The following is a 23,015-nucleotide window of genomic DNA, read 5'->3' on the forward strand; positions in this document are numbered from 1 at the left end:
TGGTGTATCCGCTGTCGAAGGACTGAACTTTTTCATGCAGGTCGCCCCAAGGCCACGTGCGTCTTCGCGCCTGACTGGGCGAATCGTCTTCGCTCGGGTATTATCATGCTCTGTGGCTCGTCAAGAATAGTTCAGCTATATCTGCTGATATAGAAAGTGCATAATATGGCAGTAATGACCACAATATATTTATCGAGGCCTTGCGAAGCACCGAATCTGGAGGTTGCTCACACCACCGATACCAGAGTTCAACGCACACCGTTGTACGTTTACTATCAGCACTTTAAGAGATGAATAACGACAGCTTCGAGGATGAAGGTTCGACTCGGAATACCCAGGCTCTCATTTCACGTAGAACTCCTCATGTCTGTACGAACGCAAAGATGGGGAGAAATACGAAGAGCGAGCGTACCTGGAGCGTACCCGAACGACCTTCATGCCGCGACCGCTACTCTCACCAGCACTCGGAGTATATTCTTCCAGTCTCCCTGAAAGGAGGTATATCCATGGCGTCAAAGGTTATGTTAGATCATTCGAACATGAAAGACGATAGAGCCGCGACGGACCAGGATCTTAGAGGGTCGCTACCACTCAGGATTGGCAGTAGTGGGATTGGCGCTGAGCCCTGAAGGTTTTTCTCCTACGCCCGTGCCTTGAAGGGAGCGAGAGGTTTGCTTTCGAAGGGGGTGGTCGGCATGAGGTGTTCCATGGGTATTATGGGAAAGACTACCGTCAATAGTGCGGATTGTTGATTGTTCCCGATACCCAAAGTGATGACGGTGTTGCCTTCGAATAGATGTGTGCTGTGTGGGCTCGCGAATTCGTATTATAGATGAAGAAAGACTGAAGGGAGTATCTGAAGAGTTACGGGCAGGATTATGCGCCACACTAGGCCACACTCTGCTAGCGCAATATTTCAGAAATTCTATATTGAATTCATCAGCCGAAAAATCCGGTGAAAATATTTCTGGACAACATGAGGTCGCTATACTGATTTTACCAGGTCAGGCAACGGAAACGTACCAGAATAAAGTCTTCACAAATTCGGCGAGGTCGTTGTCTGTCGGTGCCTTGTGAGCCTCAAGGCAAGAGAGTTCCGGAACTTTCCGGATCCACAAAGCCTTGAACCTTCGAGAAAGCACGTGATAGACCGTTTCACTTTATAAACTCGACGCGTTCAAGCTGTGCCGTTGTTACCTTTCCTTTTTATTTGCTTTCTTTCTTACTTTCTTGTTCCCCAAACTTAGAAGATACAGACGTACTGCGGCTATATGCTTCGTACTACCAATCAACTGTCTAAAAATCTCATCTCTAGAGCTCCGCTACGCCTCGGAACTCGAGGAAACATCATCGGGGGCTCAACTGCCGCTAGACTTGTTCTCACTAGCAAATTACCTCTCGTCCGGTCATCTTTTGGCTCTGTCAGACACTATGCACAACCTCCGGGTGGATCTGGTGGGTTTCCGGGATTCAGCATGGGGCCACAACAGCAGAAGGGCGATGCCCTGAAAGAATATGTGGGTGCTCTCCTGGTCATATCGGGCATATTATACTCACGTGTTTCAGAGTGTCGATCTTACAGAGATGGCAAAGAACGGAAAACTTGACCCTACGATCGGGAGAGATGAAGGTATGGATCCTTTGTAGACGTGGCACTTCTGTCGCTGACGAGCACCCTGTAGAGATTCGGAGGACAATACAGAGTGCGTAACAATCGGCCGTGAATTATAATCGAACTCGTCCTAAGATTTCGTCTAGTTCTCTCTCGTCGCACCAAGTCTAATCCAGTCGTAAGTTAACAAACTCAATATTTGAGCTCAGGAATCTCACATGTCTGTTAATTTGGATCTTTAGCTCATTGGACCACCCGGAGTCGGAAAAACAGCCATTCTAGAAGGACTTGCAACACGCATCGTATCCAAAGAAGTCCCAGAGGTCAGTCGTGCACTTGCATTCGACGCGAGTACTCTGTTTGTTGACGTCTCTTCTCGTTCAGTCATTGCACAACAAACGAGTGCTCTCAATTGACCTCTCCGCTATCATGGCTGGTTCTGGTATCCGCGGCCAATTTGAAGAAAAGTTCAAGGCCTTGATTAAAGACATTGAGGACGAAGTCAGTTTCTCTCGCATTCTCGTAACCGTGTGATCACGACGTACTGAATTACCTGTGTACTAAAGGCTGGCAGCGTGATTTGCTTCATCGACGAAGTCCGTGCGTATTCTACAATTTCTGACTCTTCCCTCACCACATGATGCCTGACCGCTCCATCTTTCTATAGACACACTGTTCAACCTTGGCAAAGCCGAAGGCAGCATCGATGCTGGCCAAATGATCAAGCCCGCTCTCGCTCGTGGATTACAACTCGTTGGCGCCACAACGCGTACGTTCCACCTTCTACTCTGAATACTAGTGTAGAGCCTGAGACGATACTTACTCACACCCCACAGCCGACGAGTATCGAAAGACGATTGGTAAAGACGCTGCGCTCGAGCGACGTTTCCAGCCAGTCTCGATTGATGAGCCCACCGTCGAATCGACCATCTCAATCCTTCGTGGCCTCAAGGCCCGGTATGAAGTCCACCATGGTGTTGAGATATCCGATGGTGCCTTAGTCACAGGTACCGCGTTTCCTGCTCACTCATACCATAACACTAGATATTGACCACACATAAATCCCAGCCGCCGTCTACGGAGCGCGCTACGTCTCTGATCGCTTCCTCCCCGACAAAGCCATCGACCTCGTCGACGAAGCCGCATCCGCCCTCCGTCTCGCGCAAGAATCCAAACCTGACGAACTCGAGAAGCTGGAGAGGGAGATGATGACGATACAGATCGAGCTCGAGAGCTTGAAGAATGAGTTGGATGTGTTCAGTCAGGAGCGGAAACAAAAGCTTGAGAAAGATCTGTCGAACAAGAGAGAGGAGGCGGGGAAGCTTACAGAGCTTTGGCAAACCGGTACGTATTATGGGACTTTCCCCTTTCCTTGCTTTTTGTCTTGGATTTTTAAAGCGGATCTTCGAGGCTGATATACAGCACAGAGCGCAGACGTCTCGACCACATCAAAGATACCAAGAAACGCCTCGAAGACGCAAAGCTCGAGCTCGAAATCGCACAGCGCGAAGGCCAATACGAACGCGCCTCTCGCCTCCGATTCGCCACCATCCCAGATCTCGAACGACAATTGCCGAAGGACGGCGAGCGTCTGGAAGAGAACACCGAGTCTCCGCTGTCGATGCTGCATGATCGTGTCACGTCGAACGATATCGCGCGTGTGGTAGCGAAGGCAACGGGAATACCTGTCCAGAATTTGTTGAAGGGAGAGAGGGATAAGCTCGTACACGTGAGTTTTTCTTCTATCGGAATGATTAGACTGTGAATCATGTTTGCTGACTGGTGGATGGTGATGAATGTAGATGGAGGATATGCTGAAAGAGAGGGTCGTGGGTCAGGACCATGTCGTACAGGCGGTTTCAGACGCCGTTCGGATATCTCGTGCTGGACTACAAGCTCCAAATCGTCCTGTGGCGTCGTTCTTATTCCTAGGTCCTACCGGTGTAGGCAAGGTAGGTTACTTCACTCTATTTTGTTTCTGCAGATGCTCATTCTGTCTATAGACCGAACTTTGCAAAGCGCTTGCATCGTTCCTCTTCGATGATGAAAAGAGAGGATTGTAAGTGACAGTTTAAACCCCTCCTTCGCATGTCGTGACTGAAGTTATATATCGTCCTTCAGGATCAATATCAACATGTCAGAGGTATGCGCTGTGGCCACTAGTGTGCAGCCGAATACAGGAACTGACTTTGGCCTCCTAGTACCACGACCGGCATACCATGTCTCGCCTCATTGGTGCAGCGCCCGGATACGTCGGGTTCGAAGAGGGTGGTCAGCTGACCGAGGCAGTTCGACGGAGGCCATACGGTATGTTCATCTTTCGGTGGTGATCAGCGACCCGTCACAATAGACTGACATTACGCTATCCAGCCGTTATCCTTCTCGACGAGTTGGAGAAGGCACATAAGGTAAATACGATTCGTCGTGCGCTATCGCGGTTCAGGTAACTCACGTTTGGCTCTCAGGATGTTGCTATGATTCTTCTACAGATCCTTGATGAAGGCAGCATTACGGACAGCCAAGGTCGCAAGGTTGATTTCAAGGTATGCCTCTTAGTGTCTTCCGGGACGAGCGGCGATTGACTCAAGCGGTTCACTATAGAACACCATAATCTGCCTCACAAGTAACCTCGGCAGTGACATCCTCGCCCACCCTACCGCCTCCGACTCAAACGGCGTAGTGACCACCGAAGCAACCACCGAAGTCCTCGAACGCACCTCCGAATACTTCCCCCCAGAACTGCTCAACCGTCTCGACTCCATGATCGTCTTCAACAAGCTATCCAAAGCCTCGATCCTCCAAGTCGTCGACCTCCGTCTGGCAGACGTGGCAGACAGGTTGAGCGGCAGGAGGATCAAGATTGACGTGGATGAGAAGGCGAAGGACTGGCTTGCGAAGGAGGGGTATTCGGATGTATATGGGGCGAGGGCGATTGCGAGGGTTGTGAGGACGAAGGTACTGTTCCCGTTGGCGCAGAAGATGCTGAATGGGACTATTCGGTGAGTGATTGGTTTCAGCCTCAAGCCTTAATTTCTGTGGCGTGAAGCTGCGTGATAGAGGCGTATCACTGACGAAGGCCGTGTTTCATGTTTTTTTTTTCAACAGTGATGGTGATGTTGTTAAGATTCGGGTCGCGAAGGACGATAAGAACTTGGAGATACAGGATAATCATCCACCGGATGCCTCTGTGCAGAACTCTACCGATGGTTCGGTCACGCCCGTGGATGACTGAGCTGATGTCGAGGTCTCGAAACCACTCCCTATTCGTCATCGTTATTATCACTTCAACTTTTTCATCCAGTGTATTTCTTTTTATGTTCACGAACCATCTCCTCCATAACAGCGCCCATCGCTCAGCCTCCATACCATACATTAGCACACATCTGTACCATACTCTAGCTGAAACTGAACTCTCCACTCATCATGATATCGGAAATATCACCACTGTAGCTCTATACTTTTTTTACTAAAACGTCCTACTTAAACGGAATCATTACACATTGAACTATACGTGTACACACGGTTCAAAATTGAATGGTCCAACGGTCGATTGAATGTTTGCGCTGCTGAGGCCCTAGGAGGCGACGCAAGAAATCGCGCCACACCACACCAACGCCACACTGCGGTGATCAAGGATGCTGCCTCGATCTTATCTTATCTTGCGGTTCAGTTGAACTTCGCGGGTGGAACGACTTTCTACGAATAAAAAATCATGCGAACTATTCGTATCCCGGTCTCGACTGTTCTCGACGACGAGGTCGAGTGCCTATCCACTGTCTTTTATAAGCCCATCGCAGCCCGTCCAAAAGTCATGGCGTCAGAAACCAACGAAACGATGTATTCCACCCACTACGACGTAGTCATAGTCGGCGCCGGTGTCGCTGGCTCTGCTCTCGCTCATGCCCTCACTGCTTCTCCCATTGCCTCTTCGTCTCGGCATAAACCACTTAGAATCGCTCTTCTAGAACGTTCACTTGCTCAGCCGGATCGGATAGTTGGAGAGCTATTGCAGCCGGGAGGTGTACTCGCGCTGAGGGAGTTGGGCATGGAGGACTGTTTGGACGGGATTGACGCGGTGCCGGTGAAGGGGTACTGCGTCGCGAAGGAGGGCGAGACGGTGCAGATTCCTTACCCAGGCAAGCACGAAGGACGCTCTTTTCACCATGGCCCGTTCATCCAGCGTCTGCGGGAGAAGGCCCTGGCCGCTCCGGGCGTGGACACCATCGAGGCCACCGTTTCCGAGCTGATCGAGTGTCCACTCACCGGTCGGATTCTGGGCGTAAAGGCGACAAGAAAGGATGGGGGCCCGGAGAAGGAGCCGTTCTATGGAGATTTGGTCGTTGTGGCCGACGGTTGTTTCTCGAACTTCAGGACGAAGGTGATGGGGAGAGCCGGGATAGAATCAGAGACGAAGAGCTACTTCGTCGGTGCGGTGCTCGAGGATGCGAAGCTGCCTATTCCTCATCATGGTACGGTCGCCCTCGTACAGGGCCAGGGTCCGGTGCTACTCTACCAGATTGGCGAACACGACACACGAATGCTCGTCGACGTCAAGAAACCCCTGCCTTCAGACCTGAAGGTACGTTTCTTTGATCTGGACATTTCGCTCGTTCGTCAACTATACTGACCCTGGCCACAGCATCATATCCTTACCAACATCGTTCCCCAACTCCCCTCGTCCCTTCATCTCCCTATCACGAACGCGCTCGAGAAAGAACGTCTTCGACAGATGCCCAACTCTTGGCTTCCCCCGGCCGAGCAAGGCACCAAGCATTCAAAGGAGGGCGTCATCCTGATTGGTGACTCCTGGAATATGCGTCACCCCCTCACTGGCGGCGGTATGACGGTCGCGTTCAACGATGTCGTGATTCTTTCGAAATTGTTACTCCAGATCAACGATTTCAGCGACTGGGACGCCATGTCGCACGCATTGCACCAATGGCATTGGAGCAGGAAGTCGTTATCTTCTACGGTGAACATCTTGAGCGTGGCACTCTACGACCTGTTTGGTGCCGATGGTGAGTACAAAACCCACGCTTTTTCGCTGTCACGGAATGATCCTGACTGGTGGTGCTATGTGGTAGACGAGTATCTTGCCGTACTTCGTAACGGATGCTTCAAGTACTTCGAACGCGGCGGCGAATGCGTCAACGGGCCAGTATCTCTCCTATCCGCGTACGTCTCTTCTCCCCCATTCCTTCTTCGATTTGCACCCGCATCTTTTCTCACTTGCCATGTCTATGGCTCCAGAGTCGCGCAGGATCCGTTCCTGCTGTTCAGGCATTTCTTCGCGGTCGCGTTCTACTCTATCTGGTGCATGTTCACACATCCACGTCGCGTCTCATCTTCGACTTCGGACAAGCTCGTGCTCGCCGCTCCGGGTTTGGATGAGTACCCGGCACTGTTCGTCAAGGCCTTCTGGGTGGTACGTTAGCATCCCATTGTCCCTCGTCCCTCGTCCCCTTCCTTCTCGCTCATACTTCGATTTCTCCTGGATCTTCCACACGCTGACGTCCTGTTCCTTTTGTTTTTGTCTTACCCTCACTCCAATAGTTTTGGACTGCATGCGTCGTGTTCGGACCACTGATGTGGACTGAGATCCGGTGGTGGTGATAAGTACCAGTCGAGCTTCCACCATCCGTATCCACCCTTCCACCCTTCCGATCGATCGAACCCTCCGCATTCCATTCTTTCGCTTCGCGTCAGAATCAGACAATCTTAGTACAACTGCAGTATACCCTACTCCCCGATTTCAGCCCATCCCCAAGTCGACGTCCTTCTAGTACTCATAGTGGCCTCTGGACGCTGACGCTACCACTTTCCGCGTGGCGCCAGCGCGTGGAACATTTCGCCGTCGCCGTCGGCATACCATCTTTCTTACTATCTGAATCTGATAATACTTACTGAGCGGAGAGAAGTGAGAGGAACGGGAATAAGATCGCATCGTCGTTCTCTGGTCGAAATATCGTACGACTCGTATTAGCGTGGAATAGACGGACGGACGGGTGGTTAGATTTTTGATTGTCGATTTTTTGATATTTTTATGTTTGTAGACGATGGGACTTCGATACAGAGTAAAGTACTTATGTTCGAGGCCGTAGGGTTTCCTGTACGGTTAATTGTTATTGCATTCTTTTGCTCTCATCGTCCCTCGTTTCGTGCTCGGTTTGAAGGTGCAGACCTCTGGATTCAAAGTGAACGGTAAGGTAAGGTAAGGTGCGGGGAATGTTCTCCCTCGGCCGATGACTGTCAATGCAATATTTCTGAAGCCAGGAGATTAGGTGGTCAACGCGGTTGAACTCTGTCAGAGTCTCTGCCCTCTGTCTGCCCACTTCTTAGACTTTGCTCGGTTTGAGGGTGACGTGTACTGTGCGTTCACGTCGGAAGAAATCGAGTCTGTCACCTAGGCCGTCTTCAGTTCTGCGCGTCTACTAGTAGTAACTTCCGGGTGAATGTCTGAGTCTTGAAGGCTGACGCCGACAAGATCGCTATATGTGTGCACTCGCTGAAGTTTAGCATGTTACAGTAAGGTAGTTTATTTGTGATCCTTGTATGCCGGTTCATGCTCTCCGTTCGACGTCGGAAGTATGATCGTCGAGCGGCCCATCAATCAATCAGTAACAGTTGGCAGCCGTCAACTCAAGGATATCGGGTGTTTCAAGAGTCCCGATTAACGCTCGGTGATATTCAGGGGTGTAAGACGGTGTTTGTGACCCCTGACGACCAGGTTGCGGTAGGAGAATGGGTAACTTAAGTTATGTTTGATCCATTGTGCATAGTAAATATTTGGGGCCCGGATGCGATGTTTCTTGATAAGATTAGAGCTCTGATCTTTCATGCGTTTGTTCGGCGGAATAAAAATTTCCCCGCCATTCGTATGTGGAATCTCCGACGCAAAGTTCACCACTGAGGTGTTTGGCGTTGCGTGGCCCTATGAGCGCTTCGTGAGGCGGTGATTGATCATTTCAAAGTCCGCCGGTGCGGAGTTTACGTGGCAGGACACGTGGCCGCTGTCGCATCCTTCTTCATCCATCTTGCCATCTTGGATACCTATACGATGCCGCTCACTGAATGCGCACCCGCCCTACTAACACCACCGACTTGCTACTGTTCCTGCTGCCTCGGTTGAGCTGAGGCTGTTGACATATGTTATCGCTCGCACGAAACTTGCCATGTGGATTTATGTTCGTTCCCAGGTATGTTCTTCTTCGAAGAGGTGCGTTCATGCTAGCCGCCCTCGCTCCAAAACTTCTCTTCATGACGGGAGACACGCCATTCATGAGCATTGCTCAGTATCTTTGTGCATAGCTGTCGTGAGATTGATAGACATCCGATTGAAGCCAGTGGCTGTAGCTATTTGATAGCTATCGCCCTGATTCTTTGTGGCGTGGCACTTCTTTCGAAGGAGGTTATCGTTTACCGGAGTGGGCAGCTATGCATGTCTTTTGATTCTACTATTCCGGTCCCAACCTAAATTGCGCTGCCTCTCAGGATCCATCCATCAGCAGCAGTCTCTCTCCGGCTGCGGTCATTGACGGCGCGAGCTTATCACTCGTACTCGTTTGATGTGCCGGAGACATCTCTTCCTTGATGCTCGTCAACCCGACTGGAAGCCGCCTACTCATTACCAAATAGGGAAATAAAGCCCGCCGCAGACGATGAGGGCGAACACGTCGGCCGCCATGTCGTTTCAGCTGATTGCGGAACGGTACTTTTGGCTATTTCTTCCTGTGTGTACAAACAAACCACCTAGGCAGCCAAACAACGAGCGTCAGGGCATTCTTGTCTCTGATGTTTAGCTTATGTGAGCGCGGCTTCCGCGTGGTTCAACAGGGATTTCTCCACCCCTAGAATTAGACGATGACTTCCTCTGCGTGGACCGTACTGTACGGCAGTCAAAACAGCGGGACCTGACATTTATGCGTTGCGTACTCCGCGGACGGCAGGCTCGCATCAACCGATTCCACTGCAAAGTATTCCTATGGATGGTCGTATGAAAATTCAACCCGACGTCCCTTCTGAAAACGGCTGTTTAGCCCGTTTTTGAGGTCGTGGCATTACGGACTCCGATGCACCTACATCGTGTTTTACTTAGCGTGTAGAAAACGAGATAACTGATAATGCCCTCAAGAGTGGCATTCTATTGTTGCATGGAATCGAAGGTTCTCTGGTGGGAGTTGCGACTGTTATCTTACAAGGCCCACTCTACTGAACTTTTGCGTGGGATCGAACCGCTTCTGCACACGTTGGATAGATGTGACCATATGCCGCAAGCCATCAGCATCTTATGCGCTCCAAGCCCGCCATCATGCTCTTGCAAACACGCTTTTGTTGGCCTGTAGCGTAAGTTGCGAAATAAAACAGCATCGCGACCAGGCGCAGAAACCACGCGATATGCAGGAGTATAGCTCGAAATGGACGCAAATATAGGTTACTGTGCAGATCAATGTATCAAATCCAGTTCAATGTCTGTGCTACGGCTGGGTAACAGCCAAGTTTATCTCACAGTTTCTTCCCCTTTTTTTCCTTTCTGACGAGTGTGGCACATAGCGATGACAGATCCGAGTAGATGGAAGCGAATCCACCTATCTCGCACCATTAGAACGAGTTAGCCACCGGGGCTCCAAGTCCGTGGTTCACTCCAGCCCAAGCAGTTCTAGGTCCTCTATCGGATCTCTGAAGAGACGCTCGCCACCCTACACTTACCTGGTACTCTTCAGATAAAAGGCCATGGTCTCCGTTTGACCTTTACTCGACAGCTCAGCTCTGGGAACTTTCATCTACCTCCCCCCTTCCCTAGCCAAACCACCACGCAGTTGTATCGCCCGACTCATCCCTAAGACGACACCGTACTGAAGGGCCATGTCTGGTACGTTCGTCTCTTTTCATCAATGTAACAATATTGAACAACATTACTTCATTACTCTAGACAATCTCCAGGTTGTGTCCTTGCCTACCCTTCCGGCCGCCACCTACCCAAGTCATCATGGAGGCCAAGGCCACAACTTCAATGTTACATTGACCACTGAAAAGGGCCCTTCATCACATTCTTCGAGGGAAACCCTCAAAGAAGCCGTGGAGATCGCACCGACTTCGAAGGTGTGGGAGGGCTACGAAGACGACGAACTGCCCCACAAGACTAACAATAGAGCAATCCGGAACCTTCGCCACAAGATTTTCTCCATCTACCGTCGCATCTTCGGCGTCATCTTCGTCGTCAACCTCTCCATTTTCATTGCCACCGCCGTTAGAGGCGCAGATGCTAACGATCTGGGTCTCATCGTCGTCGCCAACTTGTTCTGCGCCATCTTGATGAGGCAGGAGTATGTTGTGAATAGTTTCTTCGTCGTGTTTGGGAATATCCCCAGGTCGTAAGTCTTCATCTTGTTAACTTGACTGAGATCATCCGTTGGGTAGTGTCTTGATCCTGTCGCGAACGAAGGCTGATGTCTCATGTATATTTTTAGTTTCCCTCTATGGATCCGAAGGTTGTCTGCAAGAGTGTTCCATATCGGAGGGAGTAAGTTCATCATTCGTCGCCCTGACAGTGGGACACTTGACCTGGTACTGACTACTACGTAGTTCACTCAGGATGCGCCGTTTCGGGGACGGTCTGGCTCATTTTGTTCTTGTATCGAGCAACATGGGAGCTTTTGAACGACGGACCAGTGAGTTTCAAATATTCTCGGCCGCCGTTCCGTAGTACGGCTATCTACCTCTTTCGGGACGCAGGACTTGGCGGGGCAGTCCCACTAAACACAGTGCCAGCCACTGTGGCGTAACACTGCCAAAATATGCGTCAAATAAGGCACCCGTCCGACTGAGTCCTGCGTACCGTGATGGGTGGATGATTGTATGTTTCTATTGTCGAGCCGACTGTCTGATACTGCGATACACCTTCAGACGACTCTACCTACCGTAGTTGTTTCCTATGTGATCATTGCATTGCTGCTCGTCATGGTCGTCACCGCATATCCACGCTTCCGCCACCTATACCACAACCACTTCGAAGTCTTCCATCGTTTCTTTGGATGGACGGCGACAGCTCTCGTATGGTGCCAGGTACGTAATGCTCAGTCGTCTATCCTCTCCCCACAATCATCTCACTTGAGATGCTAATGTCTCACGCACTACGCACGACTAGGTACTTTTGTTGGTGAATGATTATAGACCAGCAGAACAAAGCCTCGGACAAGCTGCCCTGCACGCTGTCCCATTCTGGATGATTCTGATCATCACAGTTTCCATCATATTGCCGTGGATCCGACTTCGAAAGTTCGAGGTTCGCTCCACTGTGCTTTCTGACCATGCTGTTTTGCTCCGATTGAACTACGGTCAGTTAGACTCCCTGCCTCTGCATGCTACATCATTCTCTCACCCTCCCCTGCATTCTCCTGAACGACGCTCCCACCCCTGCCTTCCACTTCCCCGCTCCTCCCACCCGCCTATATACGACGGCGCTTCAGTGGCACCATGATACTGACATTTTATTTGATTCCTTTCTCACAGTGACGCCGGGCCCGGGTTCCTTCACTCGCATGTCCCTAAGCCCGCTCACGGAATGGCACACCTTCGCTACCATTGCAGGACCACCAGAAGCTAAAGAACCACGAGGGTACTCTGCCATCGTCTCCCGCGCAGGCGACTGGACATCAGCGCTGATCGCCAACCCACCCACGCGCATTTGGATCCGAGGACTTCCGACATATGGATTCATGTACCTCGTCCCGATGTTCAGGAGGGTACTAATCGTGGCGACGGGCTCGGGAATCGCACCGTGTACGAGTCATTTGTTGAAGAAGAAGATCCCGTTGAGGTTGCTTTGGGTTGCGCCGAATATTCAGAAGACGTACGGGAGCGAATTTGTGGATACGGTTTTGGGGGCGGAGCCAGGTGCTGTCGTATACGGTATGTTCTCTTCCACTTCTCCAATGCGTGGTTCTTCCATTCTCTTTGTTGTTTGTCGTGATCGCTTACGGTTCTCTCGTCTTTCTTCCGCCGCTGCATGTCAACTCTTTCCTTCTGCGCACTAGACACTCGGGAACATGGAAAACCGGACGTCGTGAAACTGACTTATCGCATGGTCCGCGAGTTTGACGCGGAGGCCGTCTTTATCGTCTCCAATCCGAAGCTGACACAGAAGGTGGTGTATGGACTAATGAGTAGAGGTATTCCGGCGTTTGGAGCGATCTGGGATTCTTAAATCCGCATTCTCCAGCCTCTCATTCTGGCCATCTCACCATCCGTCGAACCCGACCTGTTGATAATGCTGTACCGGTCATAATTGTATACGTGCCCCCGCGACTGTCCGCGATCCTCGTTTCTTTTTCCACGTTTCTCTTCCCTTCCCTTCCCTCCTCTATGTAGCCTGTTTGTCTGTAGAATGTACTCACGCTATGTACCTAGATCTCGGGATCCTTGTACTAGAATGGAAAGATAGAACGACGTAGAGCCTTCAGAACCGTCGCTGGACTCCCAGGGCCTTTGATCTTCCCCAATCTGATTCTTCTTGATGCTGTACCGGCACCTTCAGAGCCACGGTTATATTAATGAACCAGGAATAGCGTCGAGTTACGCCAGAGTACCTTTTTTCCATTTCCCAGTCTTGCTTCTGCTTCTCTTAGTGCCAAGCATGGGTCACACATGATAATCTCAATCGCCTGCGGTGATCACACTGTTCGAAGAGATATCCATGCACTGGCAAGATGCTGGGAAGCAGCACGCGAACTCGAGGTTGGAACGAGTCCCGGATCCAAGATCTAACTAGCAGTGACGATATTGTGATACGTTTAAGCGGTACAGTCGTTCACGGTGTGGCGCAAGAAAGAACGTTAACGATGTGGCGAACTCTTGACATTATGGCGTTATATGAGATGGTGTGCTTCGACGAAGGAACGATTGATGATATGCAACGGAGACAAGGTACGTCAGATAAAGGAACAACGTTCATACGGCACACCATTCAGAGAACTACAACGCCATAGATGCGCAAGCTCCTGGTGAGCTAGAAGTTTCCGCTGTGGCAGGACCCGAGTCCAAGTCCGTATAACTTATACAGGAGCTATCGCAGCCGCAACAGGGGTCCGATGTTTGAGGGCAGAGACGTTCTTAATTTAAAAAACTCTTACATGAAGGACGAATCTGACCGATGAGTACATCTTCAGCCTCAGTTGTGACTCTTCGAAGTCGCCGTTGAAGCGGGCAAAGCATCTGAGTTTGAAAACTCCAGAAAGGCTGTGGGCGAGAGCCACGCAGAGCGATGTTTTGGTGACACCTTTAAACGTTAAACAAAGATCGAGACAATGTATATCATACACAAGCAGCGACGGAGAAAAAGGAAGGAGGTGCGAGGATACTTGCTGTGAATGGTTGGTCACCTCTGAACCACCGGCATGTCAAGCCTCAGATACAGATCATGGTTTTGTACAACCGTCGGAAACCTTCTCCGCACCTCCCTGTATCTCAGCGTCGGCCTCCTCCTTTGCCCTCGCCTCCTTCATCTCTAAAACCCTCTTCCGGATCTGCTGCCTTCTCTCCATCCCAAACACCGTTCTGTCCTCCCTCGCCTGCGCTAGCGCATTGACGGCTGACATATGTCGCTGGTCTGTCATGGGTGCCGCGTTGAAGAGGGCGGGAGAGATGACTATGAAGATGATCTAGAGGATGTAGGGGTGAGCAACAGGACGTCTCAAAATGGACGAGGTGTATCGCTCATTATGGAGATGGGGGGAGGGAAGAAGAAGGGAGGGAGGGAAGGGAATACACGTACACTCAGTCCAACAATAACAACCACCGGGTCCTTCATCCCGTCTAAACCCTTCGCGTTCTTCCCATTTCCTTCGAATGCCATATCCTCTCCCATGCCTCCCATCCCACCGAAAGTATTTGCACGAGCGTTCGTATGATACCTCCCCCATACCTCCTGCCTCTTCCTCCACTCCGCCCTCCTCCTATTCAACTCCGCAGCCCATATATCCGAGTCGTACGCATAGTACGAATAATGGTGCTGGTGCTGGTGTTGGCGGTTGGCGCGAGGATGGTGGCTATAGAAGGAGTCTGAGGGGTAAAGCGGTTGGCGGAAGGAGTGTAGGTGCGGGTTGCGGAGAATGTCATAGGCTTTGGTTATGGCTTGAAAGCGGGAGTGGGCGAGGTCGGTGGGGAGGAGGCGACAGTGGGGGGAATCCGGGTGGTGGGAGCGGACAAGATCATAGTCTGGCCCGGAAGTAATGATGTTAGCCACCAGAAAAGTATAGACAGCGAAAATGAGCTGAAGAAGGCGGAGAGATGGAGGTCGTCGCTTACGTCGGCATCTAGCCGTAGGAGGTCGATTGTGCATGTGGCACAATATTTGACAAAACAAAATACGCACATCTGGACTTTATATCAGCCTGCGACGCCCCCACATCTAGATGAAATATCTGATGAGGCGTCGGGTGTCGATGCATCGGAAACGGGTATTGCTGTTGCAGCTTCCTCCTCCCATGGCCACTGCCTCCATTATTCACATTCTCAGCGTCATTTACGCCACTGATAGTATTTGATAACGGAGACTGAGGAGGAGGAATATTACTGCTGGTCGATGCAAGTCGGGCTTGGACTAGCAGTTGAATCTGGTAGGGAACCTGTTGCCAGAGTGATAGAGAGGGGCGGAAGTGCATGATGTCACTACTTTGGACGCTTAAGTTCGTCAGAGACAGCGAACAAAAGTTCGGGTTATAAGTGATCTCTGTTGGATATAATTGAGAAAGATGCTTCAGCTTCGTTCAGAACGATGAGCGCGGACGATACACACCGTGAGATGAGGGCAAGAACGAGCGCGACGATGCATGTGAGAGTAAGTATGGGCTCATCTTATCTTATCTTAATTATTGACAAATTTATCTAATCTGATTTTCTCGGTCATCATCACCAGCTCGGCTTGCGCCGGCACGACTCTTCACTGAACGTCTACGAACACTCTTTGTTCAAAATTCGCTGAGTACTTGGCCGGGCGTTCCATATATTCGTATCCAGATATCCACGCTTGCCGATCGTCAAACCGATAAGTCGTTTTGTGTGCGTCCACATGGTCGAATCAGACAGCGGTATCTTGAATCGTCTCATAAATGCTGCAGTCCGAGGTAAGTCAGCCCGAGGCAGGACTCGGAGGAGAAGGCAGAACATTGGTTGTGTGCAGTTCAAACACTCCCGTTGATTTTGTTTTGAGGTGGGCCTGTTTGGTGTAGCCGTTGATTACATTGACCCTATGCAGCAAAAGATCATGCCTACAGCCCATACTCCCACTTTCGCGTCGGAGCTGCCCTCCTTGCGGAAGATGGTGAGATCGTTGGTGGATGTAGCGTTGATAATGCGTCCTATGGTGCGTTCTTAAATTTCCATCTCACAGAGCGGCTGCACCTACTAAGTAGCTATTGTGCTATAGGCGCCACCGTCTGCGCTGAACGGACGGCCATAGTCAAAGCAGTGGCAGGTGTTCTCTCCCAAGGCACTGTCCTTCTTCTTCTGACGAAGCACGACACTTGACATACCATAAAATCGAACTGCTTCTTGAACACATACAATATGTACTTCCTGAAGAGCGAAGGCAGACACTCATTCCTCGGGCTGGTCGTGACTAGGTACGCACGTACGCCTGCTCCTCATCCTCTATATACTGCACGGTTTTCCTACTCTGCACGGTTTTCCTACTCGCTGAAAACTTCCTCCATAATCTGACTTTCATTTGTAGCGATGTGGACTACTCGATCTCACCCTGCGGCCTCTGCCGCCAAGTTCTCCGCGAGTTCTGTCCAAAGGACATGCCCGTCTACCTTGTCCCGTCTTCGTATATTCCGACACCGAGTCAAAGTACAACTTCTTCGACGGAGTCCTCGGGGGCACCTGAGACGCTGCGTGGTGTAAAAATCACCTCTATGGGAATGCTCCTGCCCGATAGCTTTGGTCCAGGGTCGGAGGAGATGAAGAGGGAGTTCGAGGAGGTTTCTACTACGCAGGCACGGTCATGTTAAGTATGGCACGGAGTGCGGCGTGACACACTGGCACTGGTTCGCCGGCCGTGCTCTTAGCTTTTTCGATATTACTTATGCTTCTCTTCGTGGTAGGAACTTTGCGTCTTATATACCCATATGGCATCCTCAAAAATATCGTGTACCTAGAATGGTCAAGCTACACAGGAATGCGACTCGTCTCAGATTCGAACTGGGAAACCTCTGTCTATATCCAGCCCTATGAACAATGATCATATTCGACAGACGCGTAACCGGCTACGCCAACGAGCCTTGCCTAACATGTAAACGCCCTTTGAACGTCCTCGCAATGAATGAGCCCAATGGCTTGGCCAATTCAAATCCCACTTTGCGTTATGGTCCGCCGACGGCATCCGCGATGACGCGTTCACGCACGACACCTCGGGCCTCCTCACCCTCGGCCTCATTCAAATTTCGCGATGTTGTTGTTTCGCTTTGAAAGAGACCTGCATCTCATTGTCCGACCATGTCCGGTAAGTTTCTCTCTCTATCCTGAAGTGAACTATCCATATACCACATTCTATAGCTAACCTTCTCGTCAACTTCTCGTGATGGGGCATTGAACCGTGAACGTCGAACATCGAAGACTCACCCATCTTGACGTCCGAATCTCCAGGAAAATCCGCCCTCATCCTAGGCGCAACAGGCGCAGTAGGCCGTCACCTCCTCCGCGAACTCATCTCGACTCCACATTTCACTCGTGTCGGCGAGTTTGGGAGACGGGTCACGGCGCTGGATAGTCCGTATGTGCCGCAGATCCCGGAAGTGAAGGAGAAGTTGAAACAGGGGGTAGTCGATTTTGAGAAGTTGAGCGAGGAGGGTGAGGGGAAGAAGTTGAAGGAGGGCGGCTGGGATGTTGTGTTCATTACGTGCGTTCTTTCCTTGCGCTTACAGTTTATGTTGGCTTCGATTATATCCATTCTAACTATTCAACTGGCCGGACACAGTATGGGAACGACAAGAAAGGCAGCTGGATCTTTTGAGATGTTCTATAAGATAGACAGAGAGTGAGTTTCTTGGTCCTTTTAATACTGTACCTCACCGTTCATAAACCTATTAATACAAGGTATGTTGTCAACGCCGCCAGAGCAGCCAGAACATCTTCACCCACACAAAGACTCGTGTATCTCTCCGTACGTAGGCCCCATTCGCTCTCGTTCTCCCTCACCCCTCAGCTCCTACTTCCTCTGACCTCCTGACCTCCCTGAATTATCGACACAGTCCGGCGGCTCTTCAGCCACATCTCCCTTCCCCTACCTCCGCTCCAAAGGCCTCACGGAACAAGAACTGGTATCCATCGGATATCCAGATACAATCATATTCAGACCGGGAGCGTTGGCGGGTGCAGATAGAAGTGGTGAACCGAGGCTTCCTGAAAAAGTTGCAGTGTACGTCTTCATCTTCATCCCCTCACATAGCGTGATATGGCTCGTCACTAGTGCTCGTCGCTCATCTATTTTCCCTCTGTGTTTCTTGGGGGAGTACAGGCACGTAACGAACTTCCTCTCCCTATTCACAGATAGCTTGCAGATCCAAGTCTCGGCACTGGGGAAGGCGATGCGCATCGCGGGGCAGTTTGGAACGGCTGGGTTACCGGCGTCGGCGCAGGCGAGTAAGGAAACGTTCGAGGGGAAGATGTTCACGGGTATTGGGAACATTGGGGCGTTGGGACTGGCGAAGGAAGAGTTGTAGCCTTTGCTGGGAGGAAGTATGGGGTGTTATGAGGAGCGTACTCTGGGTTCTTTGTTATGTTGTTCGAGTTATTGATCTTGTTAGTACTTTATTGGTTTTTGTTTTATTGTGCGTTATGCAGAGTTTGCACTGCTGCAATTTCGAGTCCGTTTTCATCGAATAATTGCATTTTTCTCTGCGAGAGTCGTCTTAGGCTTACCACGATTGATGCCTGTGTGCCACACCACTGGCATCGACGCCACTCGAACGCATCGCCCCTATCCTGTCCCTCTTCGTTTGCTCCTCACCGCCCTCACTCACTGAGGGCGTAAGCACATTCTGCCCTTTACGAGTAGCCCCTCTCACTTTCCACACTTCACCGCATACACGCTTCTTTCCGACCAGCTAACAACCATATGGCCAAACAAATTACGCGAAAAAGGACTATCACACGAGAACCTTCTACAAAACACAGGTGCAACTACACATGCGACCCGGCTCAGACTCGAACTGAGGATATTTTGTCTAATTTGGCAGGCACCTAAAGAAGATCAGAGATGGGCGATATTGGACAAACGCATAACCGACTATGCCACCGGGTCTTATCTAGCTTTGTCACTAGACCATGCCTACAGTAGAACTCAGTGAAAAAACGATACAATATCGGACGGGGTGAGAGAAACAAGATAGTGTGTATTACAACAACACTCGCCACATTACAAAAGATAAAAGTACCGGAGGGAAAAATCCAGATATAGGGTGCGGACAGAGCAGGAAGAAAAACTGAACGATGACTTCTCGTAACTTACACGGAGGCAACGCACGACGACCCCCATCCTATCTTCCTCGTCCTCTCGCTGACCCTCCACCCTCCACCTCCTGCGTTCCCTGACTCTCCATCGCAACCTGTCCCTGATGAACCCCGACCCACTCACACTCGCACTCACACTCATACTCACAGCTCCTCCTTCGCCAGCCCAACAGCCCCCGAGTTCGGAACCCCCACGAACTCCTTGCCCTCGAATATTTCTTTCTTCGCCTTCGCGGACGGTGGGAGTTTCGACCCCCCAAGGTGGCCCGCAATGAGCATCGCTTTTGCGACTTCGGTAACCTGTTGTCAATTGGCGGTGATAAGTGATGGATGCGCGGGATTGGATGGAGAGTATATGTGAAGTCGAAGCGATAGATGCGTGTATAAGCAGATCAAAAGCCAGAAATCGGAAGCAGAGAAATTGAGGCGAGGCAAAATGTTCAGACAGTCAAGAGAAAAAGAGGATGAAAATGGGCGTACCGAAACCTGAGCTTCGTCGCTGAAGTGTGCATACAAATTCATCAACGGGCTATGCACCGAAAACAAATCAGCCTCCATCGAACTACACTGTCCCTCACATCCCGAGAAAACTTGACGCCACTTACAGACTGATCTTCTCAAGTGGCCTGGACTCGTTTCCCCTGTCCGCACCGGTCAGCGCTCCAGGCCGGAAAATGATCGTGTCTGGATATCCGATAGAGACGAGTTCTTGCTCGGTGAGGCCTTTTGAACGGGGGTAGAGCAACCAGGAGGAAGCGTTAGCCACGTTGACCTACGAATGTTGGGATGTGTGAGAGGGGGGTTTGATACATGAACGGAGTGAGGTCAGTTTTAGTTTATGAGGTACGTTAGATGGAGGCGAAGGACGTACGGAGACATAGACGAGACGTTGGGTCGGTGAGGTCGTTCGTGCGGCTTTTGCGGCGTTCACGACGTATCTGAAGAGTTCCGAACGACGCAAGTGCACGATGGCTGTTGAGTGAATACAGTATGAGGGTGTCCTATGAAGCTGGAACTCACTCTCTGTCGATCTTCTCAAATGCAGCGGCCGAGCCGGCTTTCTTCTTTGACGTTCCCATCCTAAAATAACCGAACCAAGCCAATTTAACCTTCCCGTCTTTTCCGTTTCACCATGTCAATCACATATCATTGGTCCCATCTCTGCTTCCACCACCAAGATAAAGGAGAGGAACACGCACGTGATAAACACAACATCCCAATTCCCCTCCTTCCACTTCTCAACATCTAATTTCTCAAAATCAACGACTTCTTGCTTTAACTTCTCTTTCGCCCCCTCCGGCACATAGGGACTGTCGAGCGGCGTCACACGTCTCCCAAACTCGCCCACGCGGGTGAAATGTGGAGAAGAGAGGACTTCGCGGAGGAGGTGGCGACCTGTTGCGCCGGTTGCGCCCACGATGAGTGCGGAGAGGCCTGTTGATATTCACCGTTGTGGAAGGTTATAATTATGGGTGGTGCTTGGATGAAAATGGAAGGAATTGGGGTCACGACGCACCGGTCATGTTATTATCCTGTGGTCGTTAAATAAACTACTTCCCAGTTCTTACTTTGAGTGAGATAGCTGTCTGAGTTCAAGCTTTGAGAATGACAATTGCAAGGATCTTGAGAGGTTAAGGACCGTCAGAGCGCAAGTCGCGATAGGGGGTTTACTTGGTAAGCATATCGGAAGAAGACGGGCTGGGTTGTTGTGGTCGGCCAATGTCGTGTGGCGAACGACAAGTGGCGTCATCCGGCATCCGCCGCAGGTCCGACCTGCCAATTTCTCGGACGGCATTTCTGTCTTTTCTCTCGCTAACACTGGTGTGCATCGGACCCGCGTTCGTCTCAACGAAGCCTCCAGTGTACTTAATCCGCAAGGAATTTTTGAATCTAGCTCAGTCGCTTTCCTGGAATTAGACTGCTCTGGTGCTCTCAAGGTGCTCTCATTGCCTCAACATCATTACTTGCGACATTGTGATTCTGTCACCACTCACCGGTACCTCCAAGTCATCTGTTCGCCAACGAGATACCAGCTCAGATTTTGTCGCCTTTCGGAATAGTAATGTCTGCATTCGACTTATATTCCGTTGTCGACGGGAGGAGTCTGAAGAGACATGTTTCCTTACACAGCGTAAAACGCCAGAATTCGCCGAGGGCATATTCTGGTCAAATTACGCAATACAACGGGAATCTCCCTGAACCCGCCGTGCCGCGTCTGCCGAGAATGCAAGAAAACACGACGGGATGACATTCTCGTCCAGTTCTTGTCTGTCCTCGTGGAATTCTGTCGACTGCCAAGATATACGAGAATCCGCCTGGCATCCGAGAAAACAAGGTTTTCGAACCCGCTTATGCAGGCCCGGAGCTCAAGCGCTCACTCGGGCTCGACTTAGACTTTTTTTTGTGCCGACTTGCTCCCTCAGTGAGCTCCTCCATGTTCCTCACTCTGGATTGTTTTCTTGTTCCCTCCTTTGAGCACGCTGACACACTGACATACTGACACACTTTTGGTTCTATAGCTTCATATAGCGCCTGGATGCCGTCAGGACAAGGGGTGCAGGTGCATTTGAAGGTATTACAAAGAGTCGAAGGTGCGTCCCAGCAGTACCCAGTGACCCCTTGCTTCCGTGACCGCACATCTGACGTTGTCCTTTCCTTTCCTCGCTAGCATTCTAGGTCAAGTCTTTCGTAGTCCATACTATCTGGCTATATCGAACTATCCAGGGTGATGTTGTGCGAGTCCAAGGGCTCTGAGGCAGAGCGGCAAGCGATGAAGTCGGCGGCTTTGGATAATCATGTTCAGCGACAGAGCGGGTTCGTTCGCTTTCATTCGTCGTGACCCATTGTACATATGTAGTTTTGTCTGTAGTGTATGCTTCATGGAAGCTGTATCTAGTATTATTTTCCTAATTTCCTGGCTGGCCGTATGTGAACATTTCAAAATGCTCGAAAATGGAGCGATAAATGAAACCAGAGGGTCTACAAAAGGAAATTACTGGCGTGCAAGCAATGCCGTCTATTTACAGCAGACCCGGGCGTGTTCGCAAAGATCCTGGTCGCATCTTGCGACATTCTGAGCGGATTCAGTCCGTATCTTGCAAAACTTACAAGAACACGCCAACTCAGACATTCTCGTCGTATTCCCGGCGTGTTCTCCTAAATTCAGCGAATACGCCGAAGATATCCGGCCGGCGGATTCTGAGGCTTTACGCTGTGATATCTGGAGCTCTGCTGTCTTCGTATCCTTCTTTGTCCTCATAGTGACCGTTATGGGCCATGGCAGCAGAGAATCAGAAACTAGACAGAAGATCCCCCCATCATGTTTCGTCGCTCTTTTGTTACCAGTTTGGAACTATGTATCTCTCAGCATCAATCAAGACCACGCAGAGAAACAGATCTCTATTCCATGTGAGTAATATCCGTCTCATCTTATCTCACTCCATTTACTTTCCTTCTGGCACCACGGCTCGTCTAGAAATACCATCTATCATGGCCAGAACACATGGGCTACAACGTGTCTTGATCTTTACAGTGTCCGGCACACTCGGGGGCGCTCACCATAATAGAGCCCTTCATAGCATCATAGCTTCATCTATCACAATGCATACCGTATACGGTCTTCTGATACATATGATATTTCCCGTTCAAAGCGTCTTGCAAATCAGTTCCATGTATGCATGCGTTTCATCCAAACCCTGATGCATGGATGGAATCATCCAAGCGGAAAGCACAGTTTGTCCTCACTACCGCAGGAATGGGGCAAAAGGCTACAAAAAAGAGGACGTTGGAATACATGTCGAAACGACTACGGCCATATCTATGCACTAATCGACTGTATCCTTACAACTACAGCTCGTGGACAAACGACAAAACGACAATCTGATTGGCTGGCCAA

At 50.6% G+C, this 23,015-nt stretch overlaps 7 protein-coding genes and 2 non-coding genes across 9 annotated transcripts; 4 read left to right on the forward strand and 5 right to left on the reverse strand.

Annotated features, from left to right (window-relative positions):
- Window positions 1-1,475: 1,475 nt before the first annotated feature.
- STEHIDRAFT_163858 (P-loop containing nucleoside triphosphate hydrolase protein) lies at window positions 1,476-4,844 on the forward strand (the record flags this gene model as incomplete). The annotated part of the gene is made up of 19 exons (XM_007311573.1): window positions 1,476-1,517; window positions 1,567-1,630; window positions 1,683-1,703; window positions 1,759-1,790; window positions 1,855-1,935; window positions 1,997-2,113; window positions 2,179-2,212; window positions 2,280-2,381; window positions 2,449-2,619; window positions 2,681-2,956; window positions 3,040-3,341; window positions 3,415-3,564; window positions 3,616-3,671; window positions 3,734-3,755; window positions 3,814-3,919; window positions 3,983-4,020; window positions 4,078-4,155; window positions 4,214-4,611; window positions 4,718-4,844. The coding sequence occupies 19 exons, from the start codon at window positions 1,476-1,478 to the stop codon at window positions 4,842-4,844; spliced, it is 2,217 nt and encodes a 738-aa protein (XP_007311635.1).
- A 591-nt stretch (window positions 4,845-5,435) lies between these two features.
- STEHIDRAFT_106330 (squalene epoxidase) lies at window positions 5,436-7,745 on the forward strand. Its single transcript, XM_007311574.1, has 5 exons — window positions 5,436-6,191; window positions 6,252-6,630; window positions 6,697-6,787; window positions 6,863-7,037; window positions 7,166-7,745. The coding sequence occupies exons 1-5, from the start codon at window positions 5,448-5,450 to the stop codon at window positions 7,223-7,225; spliced, it is 1,449 nt and encodes a 482-aa protein (XP_007311636.1). The 5' UTR covers window positions 5,436-5,447; the 3' UTR covers window positions 7,226-7,745.
- A 2,729-nt stretch (window positions 7,746-10,474) lies between these two features.
- On the forward strand, window positions 10,475-12,815 carry STEHIDRAFT_69651 (uncharacterized protein; the record flags this gene model as incomplete). Its single annotated transcript, XM_007311500.1, has 7 exons — window positions 10,475-10,983; window positions 11,080-11,132; window positions 11,195-11,280; window positions 11,516-11,674; window positions 11,757-11,946; window positions 12,122-12,520; window positions 12,646-12,815. 7 exons carry the CDS (start codon window positions 10,475-10,477, stop codon window positions 12,813-12,815), a joined length of 1,566 nt encoding a protein of 521 aa, XP_007311562.1.
- A 1,053-nt stretch (window positions 12,816-13,868) lies between these two features.
- On the reverse strand, window positions 13,869-15,270 carry STEHIDRAFT_143265 (uncharacterized protein; the record flags this gene model as incomplete). The annotated part of the gene is made up of 3 exons (XM_007311575.1): window positions 13,869-14,268; window positions 14,382-14,824; window positions 14,982-15,270. 3 exons carry the CDS (start codon window positions 15,268-15,270, stop codon window positions 14,026-14,028), a joined length of 975 nt encoding a protein of 324 aa, XP_007311637.1. The 3' UTR covers window positions 13,869-14,025.
- A 339-nt stretch (window positions 15,271-15,609) lies between these two features.
- On the forward strand, window positions 15,610-18,429 carry STEHIDRAFT_88261 (uncharacterized protein). The gene is made up of 11 exons (XM_007311576.1): window positions 15,610-15,818; window positions 15,870-15,971; window positions 16,035-16,078; window positions 16,190-16,230; window positions 16,341-16,656; window positions 16,714-17,111; window positions 17,225-17,507; window positions 17,586-17,645; window positions 17,705-17,771; window positions 17,860-18,026; window positions 18,126-18,429. Exons 6-11 carry the CDS (start codon window positions 17,105-17,107, stop codon window positions 18,328-18,330), a joined length of 789 nt encoding a protein of 262 aa, XP_007311638.1. The 5' UTR covers window positions 15,610-15,818; window positions 15,870-15,971; window positions 16,035-16,078; window positions 16,190-16,230; window positions 16,341-16,656; window positions 16,714-17,104; the 3' UTR covers window positions 18,331-18,429.
- STEHIDRAFT_t379 lies at window positions 16,791-16,890 on the reverse strand. Its single transcript has one exon. It is a non-coding gene; the product is annotated as a tRNA-OTHER (tRNA).
- Window positions 18,430-18,799: 370 nt separating the features above from the next.
- Window positions 18,800-18,911, reverse strand: STEHIDRAFT_t378. Its single transcript has one exon. It is a non-coding gene; the product is annotated as a tRNA-Ile (tRNA).
- A 38-nt stretch (window positions 18,912-18,949) lies between these two features.
- Window positions 18,950-20,763, reverse strand: STEHIDRAFT_106338 (uncharacterized protein). Its single transcript, XM_007311577.1, has 7 exons — window positions 20,637-20,763; window positions 20,320-20,554; window positions 20,141-20,200; window positions 19,992-20,058; window positions 19,726-19,892; window positions 19,601-19,649; window positions 18,950-19,420 (listed from the first exon to the last, which is right to left on the reverse strand). Exons 1-7 carry the CDS (start codon window positions 20,641-20,643, stop codon window positions 19,265-19,267), a joined length of 741 nt encoding a protein of 246 aa, XP_007311639.1. The 5' UTR covers window positions 20,644-20,763; the 3' UTR covers window positions 18,950-19,264.
- A 482-nt stretch (window positions 20,764-21,245) lies between these two features.
- On the reverse strand, window positions 21,246-21,942 carry STEHIDRAFT_126565 (uncharacterized protein; the record flags this gene model as incomplete). Its single annotated transcript, XM_007311578.1, has 2 exons — window positions 21,246-21,742; window positions 21,820-21,942. Coding segments are annotated over 2 exons (396 nt in total), but the record flags the coding sequence as incomplete, so codon positions are not given.
- Window positions 21,943-23,015: the final 1,073 nt, after the last annotated feature.

The sequence above is a fragment of the Stereum hirsutum genome (assembly GCF_000264905.1).
Source record: "Stereum hirsutum FP-91666 SS1 unplaced genomic scaffold STEHIscaffold_28, whole genome shotgun sequence".
NCBI classification, from domain to species: domain Eukaryota; kingdom Fungi; phylum Basidiomycota; class Agaricomycetes; order Russulales; family Stereaceae; genus Stereum; species Stereum hirsutum.